The sequence below is a fragment of the Oryzias latipes genome, chromosome 24 (genome assembly GCF_053564925.1).
Source record: "Oryzias latipes strain Hd-rR chromosome 24, Olatipes_Hd-rR_3.1".
NCBI classification, from domain to species: domain Eukaryota; kingdom Metazoa; phylum Chordata; class Actinopteri; order Beloniformes; family Adrianichthyidae; genus Oryzias; species Oryzias latipes.
The window spans coordinates 5,084,289-5,109,485 of NC_136260.1; the positions used below are offsets into that span (position 1 = coordinate 5,084,289).

At 43.0% G+C, this 25,197-nt stretch overlaps 2 protein-coding genes across 2 annotated transcripts; both read left to right on the forward strand.

Annotated features, from left to right (window-relative positions):
• Positions 1 to 248: 248 nt before the first annotated feature.
• Positions 249 to 2,626, forward strand: LOC144990129 (uncharacterized). The gene is made up of 4 exons (XM_078942790.1): positions 249 to 405; positions 530 to 571; positions 649 to 720; positions 822 to 2,626. The coding sequence occupies exons 1-4, from the start codon at positions 351 to 353 to the stop codon at positions 2,600 to 2,602; spliced, it is 1,950 nt and encodes a 649-aa protein (XP_078798916.1). The 5' UTR covers positions 249 to 350; the 3' UTR covers positions 2,603 to 2,626.
• Positions 2,627 to 4,564: 1,938 nt separating this feature from the next.
• scg5 (secretogranin V) lies at positions 4,565 to 25,188 on the forward strand. Its single transcript, XM_078943238.1, has 11 exons — positions 4,565 to 4,839; positions 4,911 to 5,007; positions 17,121 to 17,377; positions 18,641 to 18,792; positions 18,855 to 18,956; positions 19,049 to 19,201; positions 22,021 to 22,248; positions 22,463 to 22,612; positions 22,744 to 22,856; positions 24,493 to 24,546; positions 24,653 to 25,188. The coding sequence occupies exons 1-11, from the start codon at positions 4,664 to 4,666 to the stop codon at positions 24,767 to 24,769; spliced, it is 1,599 nt and encodes a 532-aa protein (XP_078799364.1). The 5' UTR covers positions 4,565 to 4,663; the 3' UTR covers positions 24,770 to 25,188.
• The last annotated feature ends 9 nt before the right edge of the window (positions 25,189 to 25,197 follow it).

The following is a 25,197-nucleotide window of genomic DNA, read 5'->3' on the forward strand; positions in this document are numbered from 1 at the left end:
CCAAGGACACTTTGATTCATACATACACATTCTAAGGAGTCCTCAATGGTACTGGAGATTTAAGGAAACTTTCCATTTTGTTTAATAATTTTTCTTCAGAGTGGACTTGTTTGAGTACTTAACATGACATCTAATGCAGAATGATCAAACATCACAATAAACATGAACAAGATAAAAACACAACCTGCTGTTTAAACTCTGTGAGGTTTCATCACATGAATGTCAATCAAAGTGAGTCAAGCTGCTCTGAGGAGGAAGACAATTAGAGGAGATGAACAGCAGCTGTGACCTGCAGGAGGAACTTTTTAAGCTCCTCTTGGTTGTTGGATTCTCATTCAGTATCTGCCAAGATGGGAGCTGATTCATTTGTGGCTCTTTTAGTGCTGGTGCTTTGCCTTAGCAATGGTATGTCTAAAGTTTTCATTGTGACCTTTAAAGATGAGGTAAAATGTTGTTGAAACTCAAGGGCTGAGGTCATGAGAAATCTAGCAGTTTCTGATCTTCTATGCTAAAATGTCTCTGTTTCTAGGTTTAAGTTTGCCAATTGAGAAAGACCATCAAAATGCAGAAAGTAAGCAGCTGGGAGAGAAATAATCACTTGTTAAAATGTACGAAAGATACTAGTATGTTTTCCTTCTCTTATCCTAGAGTTCACTTTAAGAAGCAACCTCGGCCTTATGCAGTCAATGGATTCTAGGTTGGACAGACATATAAAAGAAGGTAAGATGAATGTGTTAAAAAAAAGGTTGGCAGAAATTAAGAGCTATTCTTGGGAAGGAAAGTTAACTCTTATGTTTTTTTTTCATTTTATTTTTTTTTAGTTCAACTGGAAACCAATGAGGTGGAAGCTGAGGCATCACTGGGAAAACTGCAATTTGTAGATCAGACTAAAGGAACCCTCCAGTTGGCTGCACTGTTCGATCCCGGCAACCAGACTGTGTCCGACGCCGCCAGCAACCAGACTGTGTCCGACGCCGCCAGCAACCAGACTGTGTCCGACGCCGCCAGCAACCAGACTGTGTCCGACGCCGCCAGCAACCAGACTGTGTCCGACGCCGCCAGCAACCAGACTGTGTCCGACGCCGCCAGCAACCAGACTGTGTCCGACGCCGCCAGCAACCAGACTGTGTCCGACGCCGCCAGCAACCAGACTGTGTCCGACGCCGCCAGCAACCAGACTGTGTCCGACGCCGCCAGCAACCAGACTGTGTCCGACGCCGCCAGCAACCAGACTGTGTCCGACGCCGCCAGCAACCAGACTGTGTCCGACGCCGCCAGCAACCAGACTGTGTCCGACGCCGCCAGCAACCAGACTGTGTCCGACGCCGCCAGCAACCAGACTGTGTCCGACGCCGCCAGCAACCAGACTGTGTCCGACGCCGCCAGCAACCAGACTGTGTCCGACGCCGCCAGCAACCAGACTGTGTCCGACGCCGCCAGCAACCAGACTGTGTCCGACGCCGCCAGCAACCAGACTGTGTCCGACGCCGCCAGCAACCAGACTGTGTCCGACGCCGCCAGCAACCAGACTGTGTCCGACGCCGCCAGCAACCAGACTGTGTCCGACGCCGCCAGCAACCAGACTGTGTCCGACGCCGCCAGCAACCAGACTGTGTCCGACGCCGCCAGCAACCAGACTGTGTCCGACGCCGCCAGCAACCAGACTGTGTCCGACGCCGCCAGCAACCAGACTGTGTCCGACGCCGCCAGCAACCAGACTGTGTCCGACGCCGCCAGCAACCAGACTGTGTCCGACGCCGCCAGCAACCAGACTGTGTCCGACGCCGCCAGCAACCAGACTGTGTCCGACGCCGCCAGCAACCAGACTGTGTCCGACGCCGCCAGCAACCAGACTGTGTCCGACGCCGCCAGCAACCAGACTGTGTCCGACGCCGCCAGCAACCAGACTGTGTCCGACGCCGCCAGCAACCAGACTGTGTCCGACGCCGCCAGCAACCAGACTGTGTCCGACGCCGCCAGCAACCAGACTGTGTCCGACGCCGCCAGCAACCAGACTGTGTCCGACGCCGCCAGCAACCAGACTGTGTCCGACGCCGCCAGCAACCAGACTGTGTCCGACGCCGCCAGCAACCAGACTGTGTCCGACGCCGCCAGCAACCAGACTGTGTCCGACGCCGCCAGCAACCAGACTGTGTCCGACGCCGCCAGCAACCAGACTGTGTCCGACGCCGCCAGCAACCAGACTGTGTCCGACGCCGCCAGCAACCAGACTGTGTCCGACGCCGCCAGCAACCAGACTGTGTCCGACGCCGCCAGCAACCAGACTGTGTCCGACGCCGCCAGCAACCAGACTGTGTCCGACGCCGCCAGCAACCAGACTGTGTCCGACGCCGCCAGCAACCAGACTGTGTCCGACGCCGCCAGCAACCAGACTGTGTCCGACGCCGCCAGCAACCAGACTGTGTCCGACGCCGCCAGCAACCAGACTGTGTCCGACGCCGCCAGCAACCAGACTGTGTCCGACGCCGCCAGCAACCAGACTGTGTCCGACGCCGCCAGCAACCAGACTGTGTCCGACGCCGCCAGCAACCAGACTGTGTCCGACGCCGCCAGCAACCAGACTGTGTCCGCTCATCTTTAATAAAAATGATTCTAACATTTCCAATCCTGTTCAGTCTTATGATGGTGCGCTTGGTGGAAAGATGCAACAGCGTGGAAGGGAACCTTTAGATGTTTTGGCTTTAAGTCACTTCAATTTAGTTATATAGCCCAATATTAAAATATAGGTGTAATGGGTTTTATCCCAATTATTGAATAAGGTCTGTATTAAAATGCAACAGGTAAATGCTTGACTACACTAAACTGACTAAGCTAAAGTCAGCATTCCCCACCATCAAACTCTCCTCTGTAAAGAGTCTGAATAAAATGGATTCCAGGTGGGGGGAAGAAGAAACCTCAGGGGTCTGCACTTGCAGGAGGGATCCTCCCCTAGGATGAACAGGTAATGTTCCAGGACTGTTGGACTTATCTGACAACTACATGCATGAATAGTGTAACAGATGAGCTTCATCCAGATGGAGATGAGGGACAGCTGGGGCACGAGACAAGCCAGAGGTTAGGTCCACAGCCAAATACAGGAGCACGAACGAGCCAGCTGGTATCTGGAATCACTCCCAGTTCCCCGGAAGGGAGTGGGAAAGGGGGACAACACATGAAGTGGGATGGTGGTTAGCAAGAGGGCTAGCCACTATCCCACTGCAGCTCCCGTCTTGGAACTAATTCACAAAAAACTCTGAAAAATTCAATGTTCTCAGCCTGGAAGGGAAACTTTGCCAATGATTCTCCAGAAATGACTTATTGTATTTTTTTTTTCTTCAATAGTTTTTTTGTTCTTACATTTAGCCCACATTTTCCGCTGTCTGTTCAAAAAATAGTTTGCAGAAATAAAATGTGGAGTTGAGCGTCATTTCTCTTAAACTACCTCCCCCTTCCTACTACACTGACAGCTTCATCCACAGGACTTTGAAGATGAAAACCCACATGAGTTTGATCCATCTGGTCAAAGCCGATCATTTCCAGAGTTCAAGTATCCAACAAATTTAGTCTTTCACATCAATCTAACACAAAACACAAACTTCCATCCACGCCGTAACTTATCGACATTTATTCACAAAGAGAAATCCAACTGGAGAGATTGAGATGTCATTGAGCAACATGGAACACAGATGACAGACATCAACGCATGAAAACATTCAAAGACAAACATTTCCGTTCAATTTTATTTATATAGCCCAATCTTACAATAGTCATCTCAATGGGCTTCATACAGGTAATTGTAAAATAAACATGAAATCAGTCATAAAATACAATGGGTACGTGCTAAACTAAACTAAACATACTAAGAAACCGGCATCCCTGCCCAGAAAAAAGACAAAAAAACAAAAATTTCTTCTTGAACTATGTTTTTACAGTACTTTTGAAGTTGGTCTGAAGTTGTGAAAAAACAACCTAACTTTGTGTTTGAAAGTTTGTTTCACCTAAATAGAAATAAAGACAAGAAAACCTCACAAGGACAAAAAGCCATTTCCTGCATTTATTTATCAGGAAACAAAAAGAAACAACATTTTTTAAGCTCCACCTTATAAACACAAACAGATATAACAAATACAAAAATGTTTAGACAATTTCAGCAAAGAAAATCATTAACCCTAAAGCTTAAACTGAAAGCAAAGTCTAAAGTTTCATAAACTACAAACATAAAGAAATCCAAAAACAGAAAACACAAACATAAAATATCAAACAGCAAATCCAGAGTTTGTCAACCCAAATAAACAATCAGTCTAAAGAATGTTTATGTCAGAAAAAAAATACTTCTTGTTTTAAATTTTAATCTAATATCTCATTATAAAAACAAATAAACATAATTACATGTCTTTATTCATTCAAAGCAACGTCTCTGATTTTTTCTTACAGCTCTCGCAGTCTGAAAAATGAGACAAAAATGTGTAAAAATGATTTTTTACAATTTCAGCCAAAAAAAAAGACTAAAGCTCACTCTTCCCATCTTTTTCCTGTCCCTTGAACACACCAGCTGCTTCGCAGGTGATCCTGATACAGATGATGACCTGCAGCTTCAGCTCTGGAGCTGCTGTGACGGACACATATCAGAGTGACACGCTGACCCCCCCCTCAGGGAGAAACCATGAAGGTCACAGACAGCAGCGTGATCCGCTTACACCTTCAGGTCCTCTATGGGATTTCTGTGAAGCGTCTGGAGAAGAGAAAGGAGAGGCTGGTCCTGAGCGGGGCAAAGGTCTTCGGGGTTCCGTTGGAGAGCTTACCTAGACAGTACCTGCCCGAGTTTGGGCTAGTGCCGTGGTGAGTGTGAACAGCAGTATGAGCAGGGGGGGCAGAGGACCTGAAAACATGTTGGGTGGTGTGTTCTCCAGCTTCTTGGTGGATTCCTGCTCTTTTCTGCTGGAGCGTGCCGGGAGTGTGGGCCTGTTCAGGAAGTCGGGCTCTCTGCCTCGCATCAAGGCGCTCAGGGTAAACTACTCCTTTATTTGAAACTACTCATTCTAGTGGGCAATTTGACTTTGTTTCAAATAAAAACGGAAGCAAAACAATTATTAAAAAAAAGTTTTTTCACGTTTTAAGGTAAGTTCATTGTTCATTTTGGAAATGCTGTTTTTGTTTCTCTTTAAATGATGGCATTTCTGTAAGGAACGCGTTTGTGGGATGAACGGCAAAGCTGAGGATGTCCATAAAATGGTTGTCCAGTCTTCCCCGCCACACCATCACACTACCACCACCAAAATATTGGTGCTGTATTGGAGCAGCAATAAGGATTGAGATCTGGGTTCTGTCTGCATCTTGACTTGCTCATCATCCTCATTGGATCACATAACCGTTCTCCCACATCTTGTGGTTCGATGACAGGCCCCCTCTCACTAAACACAAACAATCAGGTTTTTAAAATGCATAAAATAAAATTTTTACTGAGAAATGGAAATGTTTGTCAGGCTTGTTGGGAAATGGAACCAAAAAACCCCAATTGATTTATTTTGATATTTAAAAACGGGAATAAAATCCAGACCCAAGAAGTATAGTAGTAGTATTTGGGTGTTTTTTAGGGCCCGAGCACGGAGTGCAAGGACCCTATTGTAATTCGAATGTTTATTATTATTAGGGCCCGAGCACGGAGTGCAAGGACCCTATTGTATCTGTTAGAGTTATTATTATTATTATTATTATTATTATTATTCTTTTTCTTCCGACGGAAGAGTCGCCTTTTTGAGGCCTTTAACATACCCCAAAACTCACCAAATTTGGCACACACATCAGGAGTCGCGAAAAATTTCGTATTTTACAGGAGATTGGCATGGGCGCACAAAAACGGCTCGACAGCGCCACCTACAGTGACATTTGTCCCGAGCCCCCGCATATGCTTTAACATACAAGCTTGATTTTTTCAGGACATGTTCATCAGATGGAAACCTACAAAAAAGTCTCTTGGTACCAAGCTGTCAGTTGCACAGGAAGTCTGCTATATTGATGTCAATATGTCATTTTTGCTGTATTTTGGTCATTTGCAGGCCTCGCTCTAGAACGAACTCCTCCTAGAGATTTGAGAGTAATGACTCCAAACTTTGGTTTTGTAAACTAGACACATGTCCGATGTTAAATTGCAAAGCTTTTAAGTTTTTATGGATGTTTGTGACCATGGCGGCGCGTCAAAATTGGAGGTCGTTTCGAAAACACGCCATGAAAAGAAAAATGGCCATTACTCAGCCATGCATAATCCAATCTGATCCAAAATTGATGTGCATGATTGTAGTCTGACTCTGAACACATCAGCAGTGAAAAAATCTGGAAAAAGTGTAGCGCCACCTGCTGGCAAGAGGAAATGACATGTTTTACTTGGAGCATCACTGCTCCCAGTAGGATGAGCCGACACACCTGAAAATGACGTCCACCTGTTGAAAAGCCATTGAAGTTTACTCTGACAAAAAACCATAACTTTCAATGCGGGGGTGTGGTCGTGACAGAGCGGCAAAGTTGGGCATCTCGCCATGCACACAAAAGTTGCTCTCACGTGCACATACCTTGTCCAATCTCACTGAAATTCAATGGATATGATGAAGCTTCTATTCTGAACCCATGGATATGACAATCTTGGACGAGCTCTATAGCGCCACCTAGTTATTGCATTGGGCACATTCTGCCCTGTATTTTCTCTTTGCTTTGTCCGATGTGCATGAAATTAAAACTGGAGATACTCTGAAGGGTCCTCTCTCATAATCTGAAGTTTCATGGGTGTACACCTGACGGTGCCTGCGTAACAGGAAGTGGTCGATTATGTGCACCCAAATAATAGAAATTTATTATAAATCAGCCGTTTGTCTCAGGAAGCTGAGATTTCAGAATTAGATGCCTTTAATAACCTCCAGCTTTGATATGTAACACTATAGGGTCTACGAGAAACTTCATCACTTGATTTTTTTAATGAAATTTTGGACTGAACAAAGATTTTTAGCATAAATTCTGTTTAGGTTATCAGCACCAAGAATTCAACTTTCATAGGCATTTATGTGCTACTGCTTCCTAAAAAAATTCAGAATTATTGAAGTTACAGGTGAACTTTTAGACATCATTTCATCCAAAAAGGTCCGAAAACGTCTTTTTAGGCAAAACTGCAAACACCTATTTTTTTGCATAACTTATCTTTCAAATATCAGCACAAAAAAATTAAAAACGGTAGGGATCTGTGTTTGCTGCCTTCCATATTTTTTTCAGACTTAAAAGTGTAACAGATGATTTATAAAAAATCCTTTTTCATCCAAAAACCTGTGTTAAATCTGTCTAGACTCCAAACAAACATTTTTTTATGGTAACTTATGTTTCAACAATCGACACCAATTTTCACAGACCTATAGCTAAACATGTCCCATAGCTACCTGAATATTTTCATAGATATAAAATGAACTGGTCATTCTAACATCTGGCATTCTAACATCTAACATCTTACATGTCAAAGCCTCTCTCAGCCTGGCTCTGCTGAAGGAGTCGTGTTACAACCCCGCCCCCTCCTGCTGGGACCCCTGCTATGTAAATTAGCAAGCAGTGAACAGAGAGATGAGGAGTAAGAATGGCCATTATTCAGGCATGCATAATCCAAAGACAGCCAGTTAAACACTGAAAGACATATTTTTTCGGTATGTCTTTCATACATCTTTAGTATTAAAAACTCTCCAAGATGAATGTGCCTGACTCCACCTGCAGGTGGATCACAGACTTCCTGACGGACAGACAGCAGTATGTGAGGCTGGGGAAGCTCGTCTCAGATACTCGGACCACAAGCACCCGATCCCCCCAGGGCTGTGTCCTTTCACCCCTGTTACTCTCCCTGTACACAAACAGCTGCACAGCTGGTCACCTGTCTGTCAAACTCCTGAAGTTTGCTGACGACACCACTTTCATCGGCCTCATCTCTGACGGAGATGAGTCGGCCTACAGGAGTGAAATAGCCAGGCTGGTGTCATAGTGCAGCGCTAACAACCTGGAGCTTAATGCTCTGAAGACAGTGGAGATGACAGTGGACTTCAGGAAGGCCCCAGCCCCCCTCCCCCCTGTCATCCTCTGTGACTCCCCGGTGACCTCTGTGGAGTCCTTCTGCTTCCTGGGAACCATCATCAGCCAGGACCTCAAGTGGGAGCAGAACATCAGCTCCATCACTAAGAAGGTCCAGCAGAGGATGTACTTCCTGAGGCAGCTGAAGAAGTTTCACCTCCCTGAAAAGATGCTGGTAGACTTCTACGATGCCATCATCGAATCCACCCTCACGTCCTCCATCACAGTCTGGTTCGCTGCGGCCACGGCCAGAGACAAGGCCAAGCTGCAACGCGTCATCCACTCAGCAGAGAAGGTGATCGGCTGCCACCTCCCGTCTCTCCAGGAGCTGCACATCTCCAGGACCTGGAGGCGGGCAGCCAGGATTGTAGCCAACCCCTCTCATCCAGGACATAATCTCTTTCGGCCCCTCCCTTCTGGCAAGAGGCTCCGGTCCATCAGGACCAGGACCTCGCGCCACAAGAACAGCTTCTTCCCCACTGCAGCCAGCCTGCTGAACAGAACCCCAACTCCCCCAGGTGACCCCCCCTCCCCCCCCGCCCACCAAAGGACTGTCGGTGCCACTTACAGGCCCCACCATCCCAGCCCATCTGTGCTCCCACTTTAATTCACCTTACTCTACTGTATATAGTGTGTTGTTGTTGTTAACTTAATTTTTAACTTATTCTTAATTGCACTATACACCAAGTCAAATTCCTCGTTTTGTAAAGTGCGTTCTACTGAACCTGGCAATAAAACTTTTTCTGATTTCTGATTCTGATTCTGATTCTATTAATTATTGTTTTTTATTCATTCAAAATGCAATTAAATCAATATTTTATCTTTTTTCTTTTCCTTTTTCTTTTTTTTTATCTCTTATATCCTTTTTTATAATCAATGTTTGAACTTCTTTTCCTTTCTATTGTCATGGTTTCAGTTTGTTGTCTTGTTTTTCGCTTTAGTTCTTGTTCTGCCTTGTTTGGTTCTGTTTCCTGTTTTATTTTGAAAGGTTTCCTGTCTTGTCATGTTTCTTGAGTTTTACTTCCTTTGGTCCCCATCTGCCCTAATCGTGTTCACCTGTGTCTTGTCTGCCCTGTCTGTATATAAGTCTTGTCTCTGCCTTCCTCCTGTGCTGGTCCATTAACTTCTGCTCATGTTGATCACGTCTTCTTGTCTGGCGTCCATGTCCCTTGCCATGCCACAGTAAGTTTTTGTTTTTAGTTTTGTCATCCTGCTCTGCAGCGCTTTTTGTTAGTTAAATAAACCCACTTGCCCTGAACCCGTTTGCCTCCCGTCTCTGCGCCTGGGTCCTACCTGCTCTCGAGCCTCCCCCCCACACGACATCTATACATCCAATGAAATTAAACTACAAATCAACAAACACAACTGATAACAAATGTCTCTAAAAAATGATGTGTATATTTGCAGAACCTTAAAAACACCAAACAAATAACAAATGCTTCCCAATTAAAGCACAAAAAATGGAACACAAAATGTAAAACCCAAGTTAGAAATTGCAATTTGAAAAAGATACTTTTTTCAGCAGCTTTTCAAAATCAATCACCAATTCTACTCTTCTGTGGATGAAACAAAGAACTCCAGAACAATGAAGCCATTTCTCTAAGTCTCTCTCACCTTCAGTTTTAAACAAGGTCTGTGAAAATCCACCATACATTGGTCACATGAACTCAGAGACCTGCTAAAAGTGCACAATTGTAAAAGCTCTTTTATATAGACAACTGTTTGTTTGCTTAGAGCTCTAAATATAAAAAAAATGCTTTTCTATCACCTAGACACAGATGGAGAACCATATCAACTGGATTAATAACAGGGTGGCATGTTTAGGTTTAAACTTACATCAATAGACAACATGAAGCTGTCCATCACATTTTTGACCTAAACATGTAAACACATCCTTGGCTCTGCGGTTAGGAAATGGTAATTGGGAATCTCTTTATACCAGGAGCCAGCCTGGCCATTGGAACATCGCCACAGTGCCCATCCAGACTGGGACAGCAACGGGGTCCACTTCAGAGCCGTGAGCTGCTGTGTTTAACTCCAGCTGTCCCAGCAAGGTAGACAACTGCAGCAACATCCACTGACCAAGCTGACAAGCCCTGGCAGAAAAGATCCCCACAAGAAAAACACTGGCTCAGGCAGGCTGGTCAAAAAAAAATAGTTTTGCCATTGTCTTGCAGCTCGCAGATCAAGTGGTTTAGTTTTCCAGTAATGTCAGTCAAGAATGCAAGTTCAGATTCACAATGTTCATATTCACCATATTCAACAGACATCTCCTCCAATAGCACCTTAAAAATCCTGTGCTGTTTTGCTTTGCAGCTGAGGTTGTTTACGATTTTCAGAATAAGAGTCATTATATGTCCAGAGCCAATCACTTCTGCACATAAGGCCTGCTGGTGAATGACGCAGCAGTAATGCAGACATTTTGGAAAGTCTGGGTCAGCTTTACAGTGAGTGATGAAACCTGTTTGTCTATTGATCATAGCAGGAGTCCCATCTGCAGTCACTGCTACCAGCTTTTCTAATTGTACCTTTTTCTGCACAAAAACTCCTTCACCGTGTTATACATTTCAACTCCTCTTGTAGTTGTCTGTTAGGGCAGATGTGTCAGGAGTTCTTCTCTTGTGGAAACCAAAAGCTATGCTGTACTGTTGCCGTCCACAGACTCATCACACTGGACGTTAACCACCTGCACTTTGCAAGATCCCGGTCCAGCTAATTGGCCAAGTTATCAGACATAGCTGACACTCATCTAGACATTGTAGTGGAAATTGAATGAGTTCTATTGTTCTCATCCTTAGGAACAGTGATAGCAATTATCATCATTGCTTGAATTTTTTTCATGCTATATGCAAAAGTCTTTGTCCCTTAAGGCAACAGATTACAGCCCCCCCCCCCCCCCCCCCCCCCCCCCCCCAGGCTGCTGTCGTGTTAACAATAGCTTGGAGCTCCAGAATGGACAAGAAAAAACGACGAGAATGGCTCGAGCAGGGCGTTGCTCACGGGGCGGTCGCTCGTGCCATGCGGTCGCACGTGCTCGGGCCCGCTAAATGCTACTTGTAGCTTTAATTATTATTATTATTATTATTCTACCGGAAGAGTCGCCTTTTTGAGGCCTTTAACATACCCCAAAACTCACCAAATTTGGCACACACATCAGGAGTCGCGAAAAATTTCGTATTTTATAGGAGATTGGCATGGGCGCAGAAAAACGGCTCGATAGCGCCACCTACAGTGACTTTTGTCCCGACGCCCCGCATACGCTTTAACGTACAAGCTTGATTTTTGCAGGGCATGTTCTTCAGATGGAGACCTACAAAAAAGTCTGAAAGGACCCACCTGTCACTCGCACAGGAAGTCTGATATATTGAGGTCAATATGTCATTTTTGCTTCATTTTGGACATTTGCAGGCCTCACTCTAGAGCGAACTCCTCCTAGAGATTTGTGAATAATGACTCCAAACTTTGGTTTTGTAAACTAAACACATGTCCGATGTTAAATTGCGAAGCTTTTAAGTTTTTACGGATGTTTGTGACCGTGGCGGCGCGTCGAAAATGGAGGTCATTTTGAAAACACGCCATGAAAAGAAAAATGGCCATTACTCAGCCATGCAAAATCCAATATGATCCAAAGTTGATATGCATGATTGTAGTCTGACTTTGAACACATCTGCAGTGGAAGAATCTGGAATAGGTGTAGCACCACCTGCTGGTAAAAGGAAATGACATGTTTTACTTGGAGCATCACTGCTCCAAGTAGGATGAGCCGACACACCTAAAAATGATGTCCACCTGTTGAAAAGCCATTGATGTTTACTCTGATAAAAAGCCATAACTTTCAATGCGGGGGTGTGGTCGTGACAGAGCGGCGAAGTTGGGCGTCTCGCCATGCACACAAAAGTTGCTCTCACGTGCACATTCCTTGTCCAATCTCACTGAAATTCAATAGAGGTGATGAGGCTTCCATTCTGAACCCATGGATATGACAATCTTGGACGAGCTCCATAGCGCCACCTAGATATTGACAAATACATTTTATGTCACATTCTGACCTATCTTTTCTCTGCGCTTCGTCCGACGTGCATGAAATTAAAACTGGAGATACTCAGAAAGGTCCTCTCTCATCATCTAAAATTTCATGGGTGTACATCTGACTGTGCCTTCATAAGGCCCCCCCAAACAGGAAGTGGTCAATTGCACTTACTCATAAAACAAAGCTTCATAGCAAATCAGCCGTTTGTCTCAGGAAGCTGAGATTTCAGAGTTAGATGCCTCTTACAAATCTCCAACTTTGATAGATAGCACTATAGGGTCTACGAGAAACTTCATACCGGTGTTTTTCCTATGCAATTTTGGACTGAACAAAGATTTTTAGCATAAATTCTGTTTAGGTTATCAGCACCAAGAATTCAACTTTCATAGGCATTTATGTGCTACTGCTTCCTAAAAAAATTCAGAATTATTGAAGTTACAGGTGAACTTTTAGACATCATTTCATCCAAAAAGGTCCGAAAACGTCTTTTTAGGCAAAACTGCAAACACCTATTTTTTTGCATAACTTATCTTTCAAATATCAGCACAAAAAAATTAAAAACGGTAGGGATCTGTGTTTGCTGCCTTCCATATTTTTTTCAGACTTAAAAGTGTAACAGATGATTTATAAAAAATCCTTTTTCATCCAAAAACCTGTGTTAAATCTGTCTAGACTCCAAACAAACATTTTTTTATGGTAACTTATGTTTCAACAATCGACACCAATTTTCACAGACCTATAGCTAAACATGTCCCATAGCTACCTGAATATTTTCATAGATATAAAATGAACTGGTCATTCTAACATCTGGCATTCTAACATCTAACATCTTACATGTCAAAGCCTCTCTCAGCCTGGCTCTGCTGAAGGAGTCGTGTTACAACCCCGCCCCCTCCTGCTGGGACCCCTGCTATGTAAATTAGCAAGCAGTGAACAGAGAGATGAGGAGTAAGAATGACCATTATTCAGGCATGCATAATCCAAAGACAGCCAGTTAAACACTGAAAGACATATCTTTTCGGTATGTCTTTCATACATCTTTAGTATTAAAAACTCTCCAAGATGAATGTGCCTGACTCCACCTGCAGGTGGATCACAGACTTCCTGACGGACAGTCAGCAGTATGTGAGGCTGGGGAAGCTCGTCTCAGATACTCGGACCACAAGCACCGGATCCCCCCAGGGCTGTGTCCTTTCACCCCTGTTACTCTCCCTGTACACAAACAGCTGCACAGCTGGTCACCTGTCTGTCAAACTCCTGAAGTTTGCTGACGACACCACACTCATCGGCCTCATCTCTGACGGAGATGAGTCGGCCTACAGGAGTGAAATAGCCAGGCTGGTGTCATAGTGCAGCGCTAACAACCTGGAGCTTAATGCTCTGAAGACAGTGGAGATGACAGTGGACTTCAGGAAGGCCCCAGCCCCCCTCCCCCCTGTCATCCTCTGTGACTCCCCGGTGACCTCTGTGGAGTCCTTCTGCTTCCTGGGAACCATCATCAGCCAGGACCTCAAGTGGGAGCAGAACATCAGCTCCATCACTAAGAAGGTCCAGCAGAGGATGTACTTCCTGAGGCAGCTGAAGAAGTTTCACCTCCCTGAAAAGATGCTGGTAGACTTTTACACCGCCATCATCGAATCCACCCTCACGTCCTCCATCACAGTCTGGTTCGCTGCGGCCACGGCCAGAGACAAGGCCAAGTTGCAACGCGTCATCCACTCAGCAGAGAAGGTGATCGGCTGCCACCTCCCGTCTCTCCAGGAACTGCACATCTCCAGGACCTGGAGGCGGGCAGCCAGGATTGTAGCCAACCCCTCTCATCCAGGACATAATCTCTTTCTGCCCCTCCCTTCTGGCAAGAGGCTCCGGTCCATCAGGACCAGGACCTCGCGCCACAAGAACAGCTTCTTCCCCACTGCAGCCAGCCTGCTGAACAGAACCCCAACTCCCCCAGGTGACCCCCCCTCCCCCCCCCGCCCACCAAAGGACTGTCGGTGCCACTTACAGGCCCCACCATCCCAGCCCATCTGTGCTCCCACTTTAATTCACCTTACTCTACTGTATATAGTGTGTTGTTGTTGTTAACTTAATTTTTAACTTATTCTTAATTGCACTATACACCAAGTCAAATTCCTCGTTTTGTAAAGTGCGCTCTACTGAACCTGGCAATAAAACTTTTTCTGATTCCTGATTCTGATTCTGATTCTATTAATCATTGTTTTTTATCTATTCAAAATGCAATTAAATCAATATTTTATCTTTTTTCTTTTCCTTTTTCTTTTTTTTTATCTCTTATATCCTTTTTTATAATCAATGTTTGAACTTCTTTTCCTTTCTATTGTCATGGTTTCAGTTTGTTGTCTTTTTTTTCGCTTTAGTTCTTGTTCTGTCTTGTTTGGTTCTGTTTCCAGTTTTATTTTGAAAGGTTTCCTGTCTTGTCATGTTTCTTGAGTTTTACTTCCTTTGGTCCCCATCTGCCCTAATCGTGTTCACCTGTGTCTTGTCTGCCCTGTCTGTATATAAGTCTTGTCTCTGCCTTCCTCCTGTGCTGGTCCATTAACTTCTGCTCATGTTGATCACGTCTTCTTGTCTGGCGTCCATGTCCCTTGCCATGCCACAGTAAGTTTTTGTTTTTAGTTTTGTCATCCTGCTCTGCAGCGCTTTTTGTTAGTTAAATAAACCCACTTGCCCTGAACCTGTTTGCCTCCCGTCTCTGCGCCTGGGTCCTACCTGCTCTCGAGCCTCCCCCCCACACGACATCTATACATCCAATGAAATTAAACTACAAATCAACAAACACAACTGATAACAAATGTCTCTAAAAAATGATGTGTATATTTGCAGAACCTTAAAAACACCAAACAAATAACAAATGCTTCCCAATTAAAGCACAAAAAATGGAACACAAAATGTAAAACCCAAGTTAGAAATTGCAATTTGAAAAAGATACTTTTTTCAGCAGCTTTTCAAAATCAATCACCAATTCTACTCTTCTGTAAATGAAACAAAGAACTCCAGAACAATGAAGCCATTTCTCTAAGTCTCTCTCACCTTCAGTTTTAAACAAGGTCTGTGAAAATCCACCATACATTGGTCACATGAACTCAGAGACCTGCTAAAAGTGCACAATTGTAAAAGCTCTTTTATATAGACAACTGTTTGTTTGCTTAGAGCTCTAAATATAAAAAAAAATGCTTTTCTATCACCTAGACACAGATGGAGAACCATATCAACTGGATTAATAACAGGGTGGCATGTTTAGACAACATGAAGCTGTCCATCACATTTTTGACCTAAACATGTAAACACATCCTTGGCTCTGCGGTTAGGAAATGGTATTTGGGAATCTCTTTATACCAGGAGCCAGCCTGGCCATTGGAACATCGCCACAGTGCCCATCCAGACTGGGACAGCAACGGGGTCCACTTCAGAGCCGTGAGCTGCTGTGTTTAACTCCAGCTGTCCCAGCAAGGGAGACAACTGCAGCAACATCCACTGACCAAGCTGACAAGCCCTGGCAGAAAAGATCCCCACAAGAAAAACACTGGCTCAGGCAGGCTGGTCAAAAAAAAATAGTTTTGCCAATGTCTTGCAGCTCGCAGATCAAGTGGTTTAGTTTTCCAGTAATGTCAGTCAAGAATGCAAGTTCAGATTCACAATGTTCATATTCACCATATTCAACAGACATCTCCTCCAATAGCACCTTAAAAATCCTGTGCTGTTTTGCTTTGCAGCTGAGGTTGTTTACGATTTTCAGAATAAGAGTCATTATATGTCCAGAGCCAATCACTTCTGCACATAAGGCCTGCTGGTGAATGACGCAGCAGTAATGCAGACATTTTGGAAAGTCTGGGTCAGCTTTACAGTGAGTGATGAAACCTGTTTGTCTATTAATCATAGCAGGAGTCCCATCTGCAGTCACTGCTACCAGCTTTTCTAATTGTACCTTTTTCTGCACAAAAACTCCTTCACCGTGTTATACATTTCAACTCCTCTTGTAGTTGTCTGTTAGGGCAGATGTGTCAGGAGTTCTTCTCTTGTGGAAACCAAAAGCTATGCTGTACTGTTGCCGTCCACAGACTCATCACACTGGACGTTAACCACCTGCACTTTGCAAGATCCCGGTCCAGCTAATTGGCCAAGTTATCAGACATAGCTGACACTCATCTAGACATTGTAGTGGAAATTGAATGAGTTCTATTGTTCTCATCCATAGGGACAGTGATAGCAATTATCATCATTGCTTGAATTTTTTTCATGCTATATGCAAAAGTCTTTGTCCCTTAAGGCAACAGATTACAGCCGCCCCCCCCCCCCCCCCCCCCCCCCCAGGCTGCTGTTGTATTAACAATAGCTTGGAGCTCCAGAATGGACAAGAAAAAACGACGAGAATGGCTCGAGCAGGGCGTTGCTCACGGGGCGGTCGCTCGTGCCATGCGGTCGCACGTGCTCGGGCCCGCTAAATGCTACTTGTAGCTTTAATTTTACTCGTAACCCTTCTGCTATCCTATGCACTTTAACATTGGGAGTTGGGTCATCTAGACCCACTAGACAGTGCTCTGAACCTTTTTTCTTCAATGATTTGTGATCTTCACTGGTGTCCATGGATTACATGAAATCTTTCCACCTTTCTCCACCTTTGTCATGGTAGGGAGAACACGTCAATGTAAGGGGGGGGGTCATCTAAGATAGCACAAGAGTTAAAGGGTAACTGCTGAAAATGCATCACATCTCAGAAGGAATAGAACCTTCAACGGTTTAATGTATTAGGATTAAAAACTGGATGAAGTGTTGTTGGGTTATTTTTTAACAGTTTGTTGGTCAATAAAAGAGAAATCATTTGAAATAATCAATGTACTAAAAAAAAAAAAAATCCGCCTCAGCAAGTTTGACTCTTATTCTATTTTTGTTCTCAAATTGAAGGGTTTTGTGCCATTTTTTTATCATTCGTTTAGCCTTTATTTAGTTCTTCTGGAATGGCCCGTGTTTGCCTTTTCAGGCCAAACTGAACGGCGGTGAGGGCTGCCTGTCCACGGCCCCGCCGTACGACGTCGCTGCCCTCATCAAACAGTTCTGCAGGGAGCTTCCAGAGCCGCTCCTGCCATGCGAGCTCCATGCAGCTCTACTGAAGGCGCAGACGCTGCCCGGCCTGCAGGACAGGATGTCTGCCCTCCAGCTGCTGTCCTGCCTGCTGCCTGCAAGAAACTGCTCCAGTCTGCATTACCTCTTTCACTTCCTGTCCAAAGTTTCTCAGAGGTACAAAAAAATTCAAACCTCTTAGAGTTTGTCTGCTTTTGTCCTTTTTTCATGTTTGGTCAGATAGGAACCCTTTGCCTGAAGTTTGTTTTAGTACGTCTGTTTGAGTATAAGTATACTGCAGAGCATGTGTGCTGTAGTACACAAATATATTAATATTTTAGAGTAAATTGGAACATTTCAAGTTTATAATTTATACATGGTATGTAAAAGTCAACCTTGTCTTATTGTGAGGTAGACTGAGTTCAGATCCAAATCGGCTTAAAGACAATGAAATACCCGATTGTTATACTTTTTGAAAACATGTTTTAACTTTGAAAGAAATATTGTAAATTCTAAATTTGAATTTGGAAATAAAGCAAAACCTAAAACTGTTATCAAATAGAAAACAATTATTTGTAACGGCTGCTGCTCTGTATTTCCATCTTTTATTTTCTTTCCATTTTGGTCCTCAATTTTAAGTTTCAATTGTGAATTTTAGTTTTTAGCATTGATCCTAATTTGGAGTGGGGGTGGGGCTTTGAGCCCTAGTGGCTACCAGGACATGGTTGACATTGGACAACGTGATGGCGGTTATGGTGTCATTTTCACCTCAGGACGTCATCCGTCCTCTGAACCAAACTTTGGGAGAGTATTAGAACCACATCAAATCCAAGTAAAATTTCATAGCAGTGATAAAAATATGTAAAATTGTTTCTGGAAATATTTTTTAACAGACACTATCCTCAAATTATTGTCTTTAAAAAATTTTTTTTAAGAATTTAAAGATTTGTGTTTCAGTGGATCTGGAAAAATATGTAAAAGCTACAACAACAAAACATTTTGGTTAGAATAATTGTGATCTTAGTGAGCTAAAAATAAAACTCCAACAGCAAATCTGGGTAAAGCGACTGAGGCCACAAATGTCTACAGAGCTAAAAGGGTCAAAAAGCTGTTTAACCCGTCGGAGTGAGGAAAAAATGTTTTCTCTTCAGAAATGATGAGTGGCTGTTGCTCAGCGAGCTGGACAGCTATTCCAGTTATTTGTCAGATGTTCAAATCCCTGGAGCATCCGTGCATAAATTTCAGAAAACTAAAATGTGTTCAAGTTTCTAAATGGTGCAAAATGTCACCTATAGTGTTAGAAATGAGCAGTTAAATGTTATTCTGGCTCTTGTCTGGTCTTTATTCTGTAAAGTTGAAAAAGTAAATAAAAACAGATTGATAATTGGATTCGTTTGAAGTAGAAAAAAAACAAGTCTTCTCACAAATTTTTATTTTCAGATGCTCTGAAAACCTGATGACCAGCTCAAACCTGGCGACGGTCTTCATGCCGTGTCTTTTGCCGCCTCCAAACAAGACGGAAATGTCCCAAGTCCGGCTGGAGCTGCGAGTCCTCGTCCTGCAGACCTTCATCGAAAACCCCCATCTGTTTGGTAATGATCCATCCTGCAAGCCGTCTGTTCAACCTGCCTGTTCTGATCACTGAATGTTCCAGGAGTGATTCCCAAAGCTGTAATGGACAGCATGGACTATTTTCTGAATTTCCATCCTCAGAAGGATGGATGCTCAAAAAAGGGAAAGAAAAACAGTGTCAAAGGTGACGCCTAAAGTTTTTTAATTTTTTTTATCTTCTTATTGTAAATATGAAATGGACAAAAAACATCTTTTTTCTTTGTGAAATGCTCACAGCGTCTCTGAAGTCGATGCCTTGGGTTCAGGGGAAGAGCAGACCCACAGTGTCCCAGAATCGAACGCCCGTCGACAAACCCCGACTGAGGAGAAGCTCTGGCATCAACAATTTTCCCAACGTGCAACTTTTCAGGTCTACTCTGCCACAAGCAGGTAAAAGCAGAACATTTCTAGCAAATGTTTCAGACCTGCAGTTTGGTTTTATGGTTTCAAATTCCAAAGATTTCTGCAGAATGGTGGATGGGGAGAAACTGCAGCTCTCGAGCTGGAGACGACGTTCCTCACCTTTAGCCTGAGCTTCCTCTTCTCCCTGCACTAATCCAGGATGTTTTTATTCTGTAAAGAGAAGGACCTCTATTGCACTTTTTTTTGTGAAGTTGTTTTTAAATAAATATCTTTTTGTCGACCGTTGACTGTGCCCTCACACTTTGCATTGCACATGTGCAGGACAAGTCTTTAAAGGAGGAATTTAAGTTGAAGATGCTGCTGCATGTGTGCCTCGATCAGTTTATTTTATTTGAACAGCACTTCTACATTAATGACAGTGTTTTAAAAAATCCTTTATTCATAACAACCGCATCACGATAAAACCTGAAATAAGATTTGAATGGAAATTGGAAAATACAAAATGAATGACCAATTGGACACAAGCCCAACGCCCAGCTTTAGAAACTCAAACCCCTGTTCTATATGTCCTCTTATTATTTTGTAAGTTGGACATCTTGTGAGAATTTTATTAATAAAATATAAATAATTCAATATTTACTACATTAATCAAGTGTCATTTAAAAATTAAACTTTTATACAATTTTCAGGCTCAACTGTTTCATTAATTTGAGGTTTTGTTTTGACATAAATTTGGATTCCAGCTCATAAAAACCACAGAATTTCAGTAAATTACAATCCTGCGGAGAAATCACCAATTTTGGAAAACGAAGACAGATCTTGTGATCAAAGTCTTTTTTTTTTTTTAAACTGACAGGTTCATCTGCAATCCTTCCACTGTCTGGATAGGAGCCAGGTCCTGCTGGAAGAAGAGATCTGCATCTCCATCCAGATCCTCAGCAGAAGGAATGCTGTAGTCTTCTAGAACGTTCTACCAACACCAGAGCCGGACATTCCAGCCCGTATCATGACTGACTGCTTTCAGCTTGGGTTCTGCTCCTCACCAGTCTTCCTCTGAACCTTTTTAGACCTTGATTCCCAAATGAAAGTCCCACTTTCCTTTCATCAGAAAACGGGACCTTGGACCTCTGGTCAACAGTCCAGACCTTCTTCTTCTTGGCCCAGACTCAGAAGTGGCTCGACCTGAGGAACCTGACAGTCTGACGACACATGTTTAAGGAGAAAAATGCAGAGAACTCCCAACTGGGATTTTAACCTGGGCCGTCTTGAGCCCTCGGGGACAAAAGTGCTAACCGCTACACACTGTGCTGCCTGTACTTATATTTGTTACAATAGCTAATCAACTTTGCGTAAGAATTAGTCAAGGAGCTAAATTGGCTTTACAAACCAAATCCCAAAATGTGATTTACAAGCTAGCTTAATGCTAATAAAAGCACATTAGCAAAATAATTTTTTAGCAATGTTTTGTGAAAAAGTTTCTAAACTTTCTTAAGTTTAAAAATAAGGTATGGTGCCAATTGAAATCAAAACAAAACAAGGGAATGCTGACATTGGTCTAAATGTATGTGCGCAAATGCATTTTGTATGCATTAACTGCAAATTGTGGTGGTGGTGGGGGGACTAAGCATTTATGAATTTGAACATTGCTTGAATTATCTAAGTGCAATTGCTTAAACCAGACAAGGTTTCAGACTCCAGGCCTGGAGAGCCGGCATCCTGCTGGTTTCTCAGAAATCAGGTCCTACGTGCTGCTGATTACCTGGATCAGGTGTGTTTTGAACAGCTACAATGGCGTGTTAGTCGGAAAAACATGTAGGACATGGCCGTCCTGGGGTTTGACATCTGTGAGGGAATTTCTTTGTGTAAAGTGGCTCAAAACATGTAAGAGAAAATACATTTCTCATATCTGACGAAACTGCCACATTGACTTCTTTTATAAAGAAATAAATGTAATTTTAGGCAGATTTGTTAAAAATTGTAAAGATTTTAAATCCAAGAGTTAAATGATGGATCTTTAGATAACATCTTTATCTGAACGTGCACAGAATTTATGGCAGCTAAAAATGTCCTCTAGCTATTTAAATTAGAGAAATTATTGCAGTTTTACAACATTGCTGAAAAATTACAAGCTAATGTAAATTGTGTTAATGTTTAAAGTCAAACTTGAAACCTTGTGATTTTTAAACTCTAAGTGGTGCTTTTGTGTATGAAATACTTGAACTTTGATCAGTGGATAGAAAAAAAAAACGTGACGTAAAGATCAGATTTCGCACCTGCCTGCAGAGCAGCTGCACTGATTCGCTTCCAGTCTTATCAGCCAATAGGAGAAAGAGATTTCTTGTCTCCTAGCAACTGCCTCCAGAGCTTCAAAGCTCTCCGGATGTACACCTTCAAAATAAAACAACAACTCAGATCAATCTCTTCAAACTATCTATAACATTTCAAGTTCAAGTATTTATTTTAGTTATGAATCATTTTTAAACATAATTATATCGAGACAGAGGTTTCATTCTATGCGTTTTACAAGTTTCCAGACGTATTTGTGACGTAACATTTTACTTTGAAATGTTATCGTTTGGGTTAGCTTGACAGCACTCTAGCGCAGGTTTCGTCTTTGGCGTAGTAAGGTAAGATGATGAACAAAATTATGAGAAAACGCAGTTAAATGTGTCGGGAACATCTCCTCTTAAACAAATATATTAAAAGAATTGGTGTAGTTAGTGTAATCTACCGCGCGGAGATCATCAGAGTTGTTTTTTTCGTCGACCCTGATGGTTGTTTCCGTGGATGTTTGTCTGCATTTGATCGCAAAATAAACTCTTCGCTGAAAGCTGCGTCTGCTTCAGAGCCGCAGATGACAGAGATGGGAGCCTCGGCGCGGTGGTCGGCGCTCAGCCTGCTCCTCTGCCTGCAGCTCGGCGCGGCCCGCAGCCCCCGCACGGCAGACCAGGTGTCGGAGGCCGACATCCAGCGGCTCCTGCACGGCGTCATGGAGCAGCTGGGCATCGCTCGGCCCCGAGTGGAGTACCCGGCTCATCAGGCCATCAACATCGTGGGCCCTCAGAGCATCCAGGGTCCGTCAGAGTTGTTTATTCTCCTTCACAATGAGATTCCTTTACACAGTGACGTTTACGACGCTCTTCTTTAAACAAACACACCTGTCTACACTTAGAGAGCCGAATAACTAAAGAACAACTAACCCCGTTTGTCTTGTAAACACACATTTTCATATTGAAGCAGATTTCCTTAGCGCTCCTCCCAAACGCAGTGTCTACTTTCCGCCACCAGGTGGTGCTCATGAGGGGTTGCAGCACCTGGGCCCCTTTGGGAACATCCCCAACATTGTGGCAGAGCTGACAGGCGACAACGTTCCCAAAGACTTCAGCGACGACCACAGCTACCCTGAACCCCCCAATCCCTGTCCACTGGGAAAGACGGGTACAAAACTCTGTTTCTGTGGCAACGGCTGGCTGTCACAGCTCCTCAGAGGAGTCAGAGTGACCACAGAACAGGTTTGACGGATGAGCCAGGATAATGTCACCCGTCTCTGCCTCTCTTCCTGTCTTTAGCGGTTGACGGCTGCCTGGAAGACGCTCCGGACACAGCCGAGTTCAGCCGAGAGTTTCAGAAGCATCAGCACCTGTTTGACCCCGAGCATGATAACCCCGCTCTGACCAAGTGGGTGAGTGTTCAGCCAGACTGCAGTGGCATGATGGGTCACTTCAGCACAGAGAAATTCCTATTACTGCTTTTTTTTCTTGTCTTTTGGTTTCAAAAATGTGTTTTCTCACTAATGACAATAAAAATAATAAAACCTACAACCAATTTCTAAAAAAAAAGTCTGCAAATATCTAAGCATAAACAAATATAGTAAACTATTCCATCAGCAGAAAAAAGTCAAGGAAGCTAAAAATATTAAAATGACATCAGAAGATGGAAGAGTAAACATTTTAATGCTTATTAAGCTAAATTAGATAAAACATGAAAAACGCTGAGCCAATGTAGTTTACAGGTGAAAAGACAAAATAATAATGCTAAACACGCCTAAACATTTTACAGGTTGCTGATTTAGCTAAAAAAAATGAAGCTAAACAAAAAAGAAAAAAAAGGCACACAATAAAATTATTTAATTCTTTATTACATGACTAAGAGGGGAAAAACAATAAAAGATTTTAAAATGCTTTTAAAATGTAAGGAAAATGGTTAATTTAGTGCAGATTTAAATGTGCTAAGCCCACTGACAGCATGCAAAACAGAAGCAAAGCTAAATCTTCCTGAACAAATCTAAAATCATCTCAAATTCTACGAAATAATGAAGGAAATAAATCATTTAGATTTATGTTTTGTGCAGATACTTCATTTTTTTTGCAAATCTTTTGGAACCTCAGTTCAGTTTGTTTTTGGGTGTCACAAACATTTGTAGCATTAAGCATTTTTAGTTAAATACCAAATTTTGACATTTGTATCGGTTACTATCTCAACGTTTTTTCAGCTAGTTTAGCATTTATCTTTTATTTTGCTGTTTTTGTTCTATTTTCACATAAAAAAATCTTTTGCTTAGTTTTTCCCCATCATTTAATCTTGTGGTAAATATCTGTTTCTGTTTGTAAAACAAATCAGGATTGGAATCAAATTAAAAGTATAACTCTAAGGATTTTGTACCAGGAGATAACAACTGTGCACAAGGTTGGACATCCCCTCAAACTAAACATCAGACGTAAATTAGGGAAAAGTTTTGGACACAAGTAGAAATCTACAGTCGGCACATTGGTGGGAGCTTCATGCCGTTTGGAAGTTTGTTCTGAGCAGCACCTTCCAAAGAAAATGGTGTTTTTGGTGTTATTAACATCTTGTTGTAGCATTTACATTTAAATTTAATTTCAGAGCATTTTGCGGTTCAAATCATGGTAAATCAGGAGCAGACGAAAAAAATCTGTGACATAGAAAAACACAGTGGGCAACTCAAGCTTCCTGCTGTGCTCCATTCTGATAATCCACAGCAGACAAATAGATCCATGAACGTCTTTGTTTTCCTCGTCTGAGCTGGAATCTGGATCTAAACTGTACGGCTAGTGGGAGAAAGTGTAAACAGAGAGCTCTCAGTTATGGGTGACGGGAAGGGGGCCAAGGTTGCTCCACACCAACAGCTTTCAATTCAGAGGTGAATTTCTAATGAACTCCTGCCGCTCTGCAGAAACTATGTCATCGACGGTTTTTTTCTTTTTTGGCTACTTTGAAATTGATGAAAATATGATTTGAGTGGCTCTTTAATAGTAAATTAAACACTTCTATAACAGTAGCTTTCCTTTACTTTACAGAATAAGGAGCTTCTGCTGCAAAAACTTAAGGGAGGACCCAAAAGAAGAAAGAGGGTATGACTGCCCCCCCCCTCCCCTTTTTTCTGAACCGGATTTGTTTTAATAATCCACTGCTTTTGATCAGAGGTTTGTGAGACAGTACATAATTTTGTGTCCTCAGAGCGTCAACCCGTACTTACTCGGCCAGAGGCTGGACAAAGTGGTCGCCAAAAAGTCTGTTCCCCATTTCACTGAGGAGAAAGAAGAGGGGAAAGCACAGGCTGCCAGCAAAGCTTAGCATCAGCTCGCACTGGAAGATGAATCTGAGCAGTTTGGACTGTTTATGATAAAAGGGGTTAAACATATTGGAACTTTTCAGCTGGCTTTGATTCCAGCCATAAACTTTATTCTGTGAGTGTCTTTCTTTAGTGTTAAAATTATAATCTAAAGTCGTAAAGATCGTTTTTTGCTTTGTAAGGATTACAACAGTGTCTGGTGGAACGGGCTGCACTGACAGTGGTGTCGTTTATAAAAGTAGATGTATGGAGGAGTTTTATCTGTTTTAGTGCCAAATCTTCTGTTTCTGCTCAAAAGTGACTGAATGTTTATGAGTCTTGATTTTTTTTTTTTTTTTGCACTCTTTGTATCTTGTTTACCAGATCTTGTCAAAATGGTTTTGTTTATGTACCCTGAAGCCAAATAAACGATTTATCTGCATCCACAAAG

Excerpts from the sequence above, each read along its gene's own strand:
- LOC144990129 (XM_078942790.1), top strand. The coding sequence starts at position 351 with ATGGGAGCTGATTCATTTGTGGCTCTTTTAGTGCTGGTGCTTTGCCTT. Across the intron at positions 406-529 it reads GGTGCTTTGCCTTAGCAATG|GTTTAAGTTTGCCAATTGAG; the intron begins GTATGTCTAAAG and ends CTCTGTTTCTAG. Across the intron at positions 721-821 it reads GGACAGACATATAAAAGAAG|TTCAACTGGAAACCAATGAG; the intron begins GTAAGATGAATG and ends ATTTTTTTTTAG.
- scg5 (XM_078943238.1), top strand. The coding sequence starts at position 4,664 with ATGAAGGTCACAGACAGCAGCGTGATCCGCTTACACCTTCAGGTCCTC. Across the intron at positions 4,840-4,910 it reads GAGTTTGGGCTAGTGCCGTG|CTTCTTGGTGGATTCCTGCT; the intron begins GTGAGTGTGAAC and ends TGTGTTCTCCAG. Across the intron at positions 18,957-19,048 it reads AAAGAAAAACAGTGTCAAAG|CGTCTCTGAAGTCGATGCCT; the intron begins GTGACGCCTAAA and ends AAATGCTCACAG.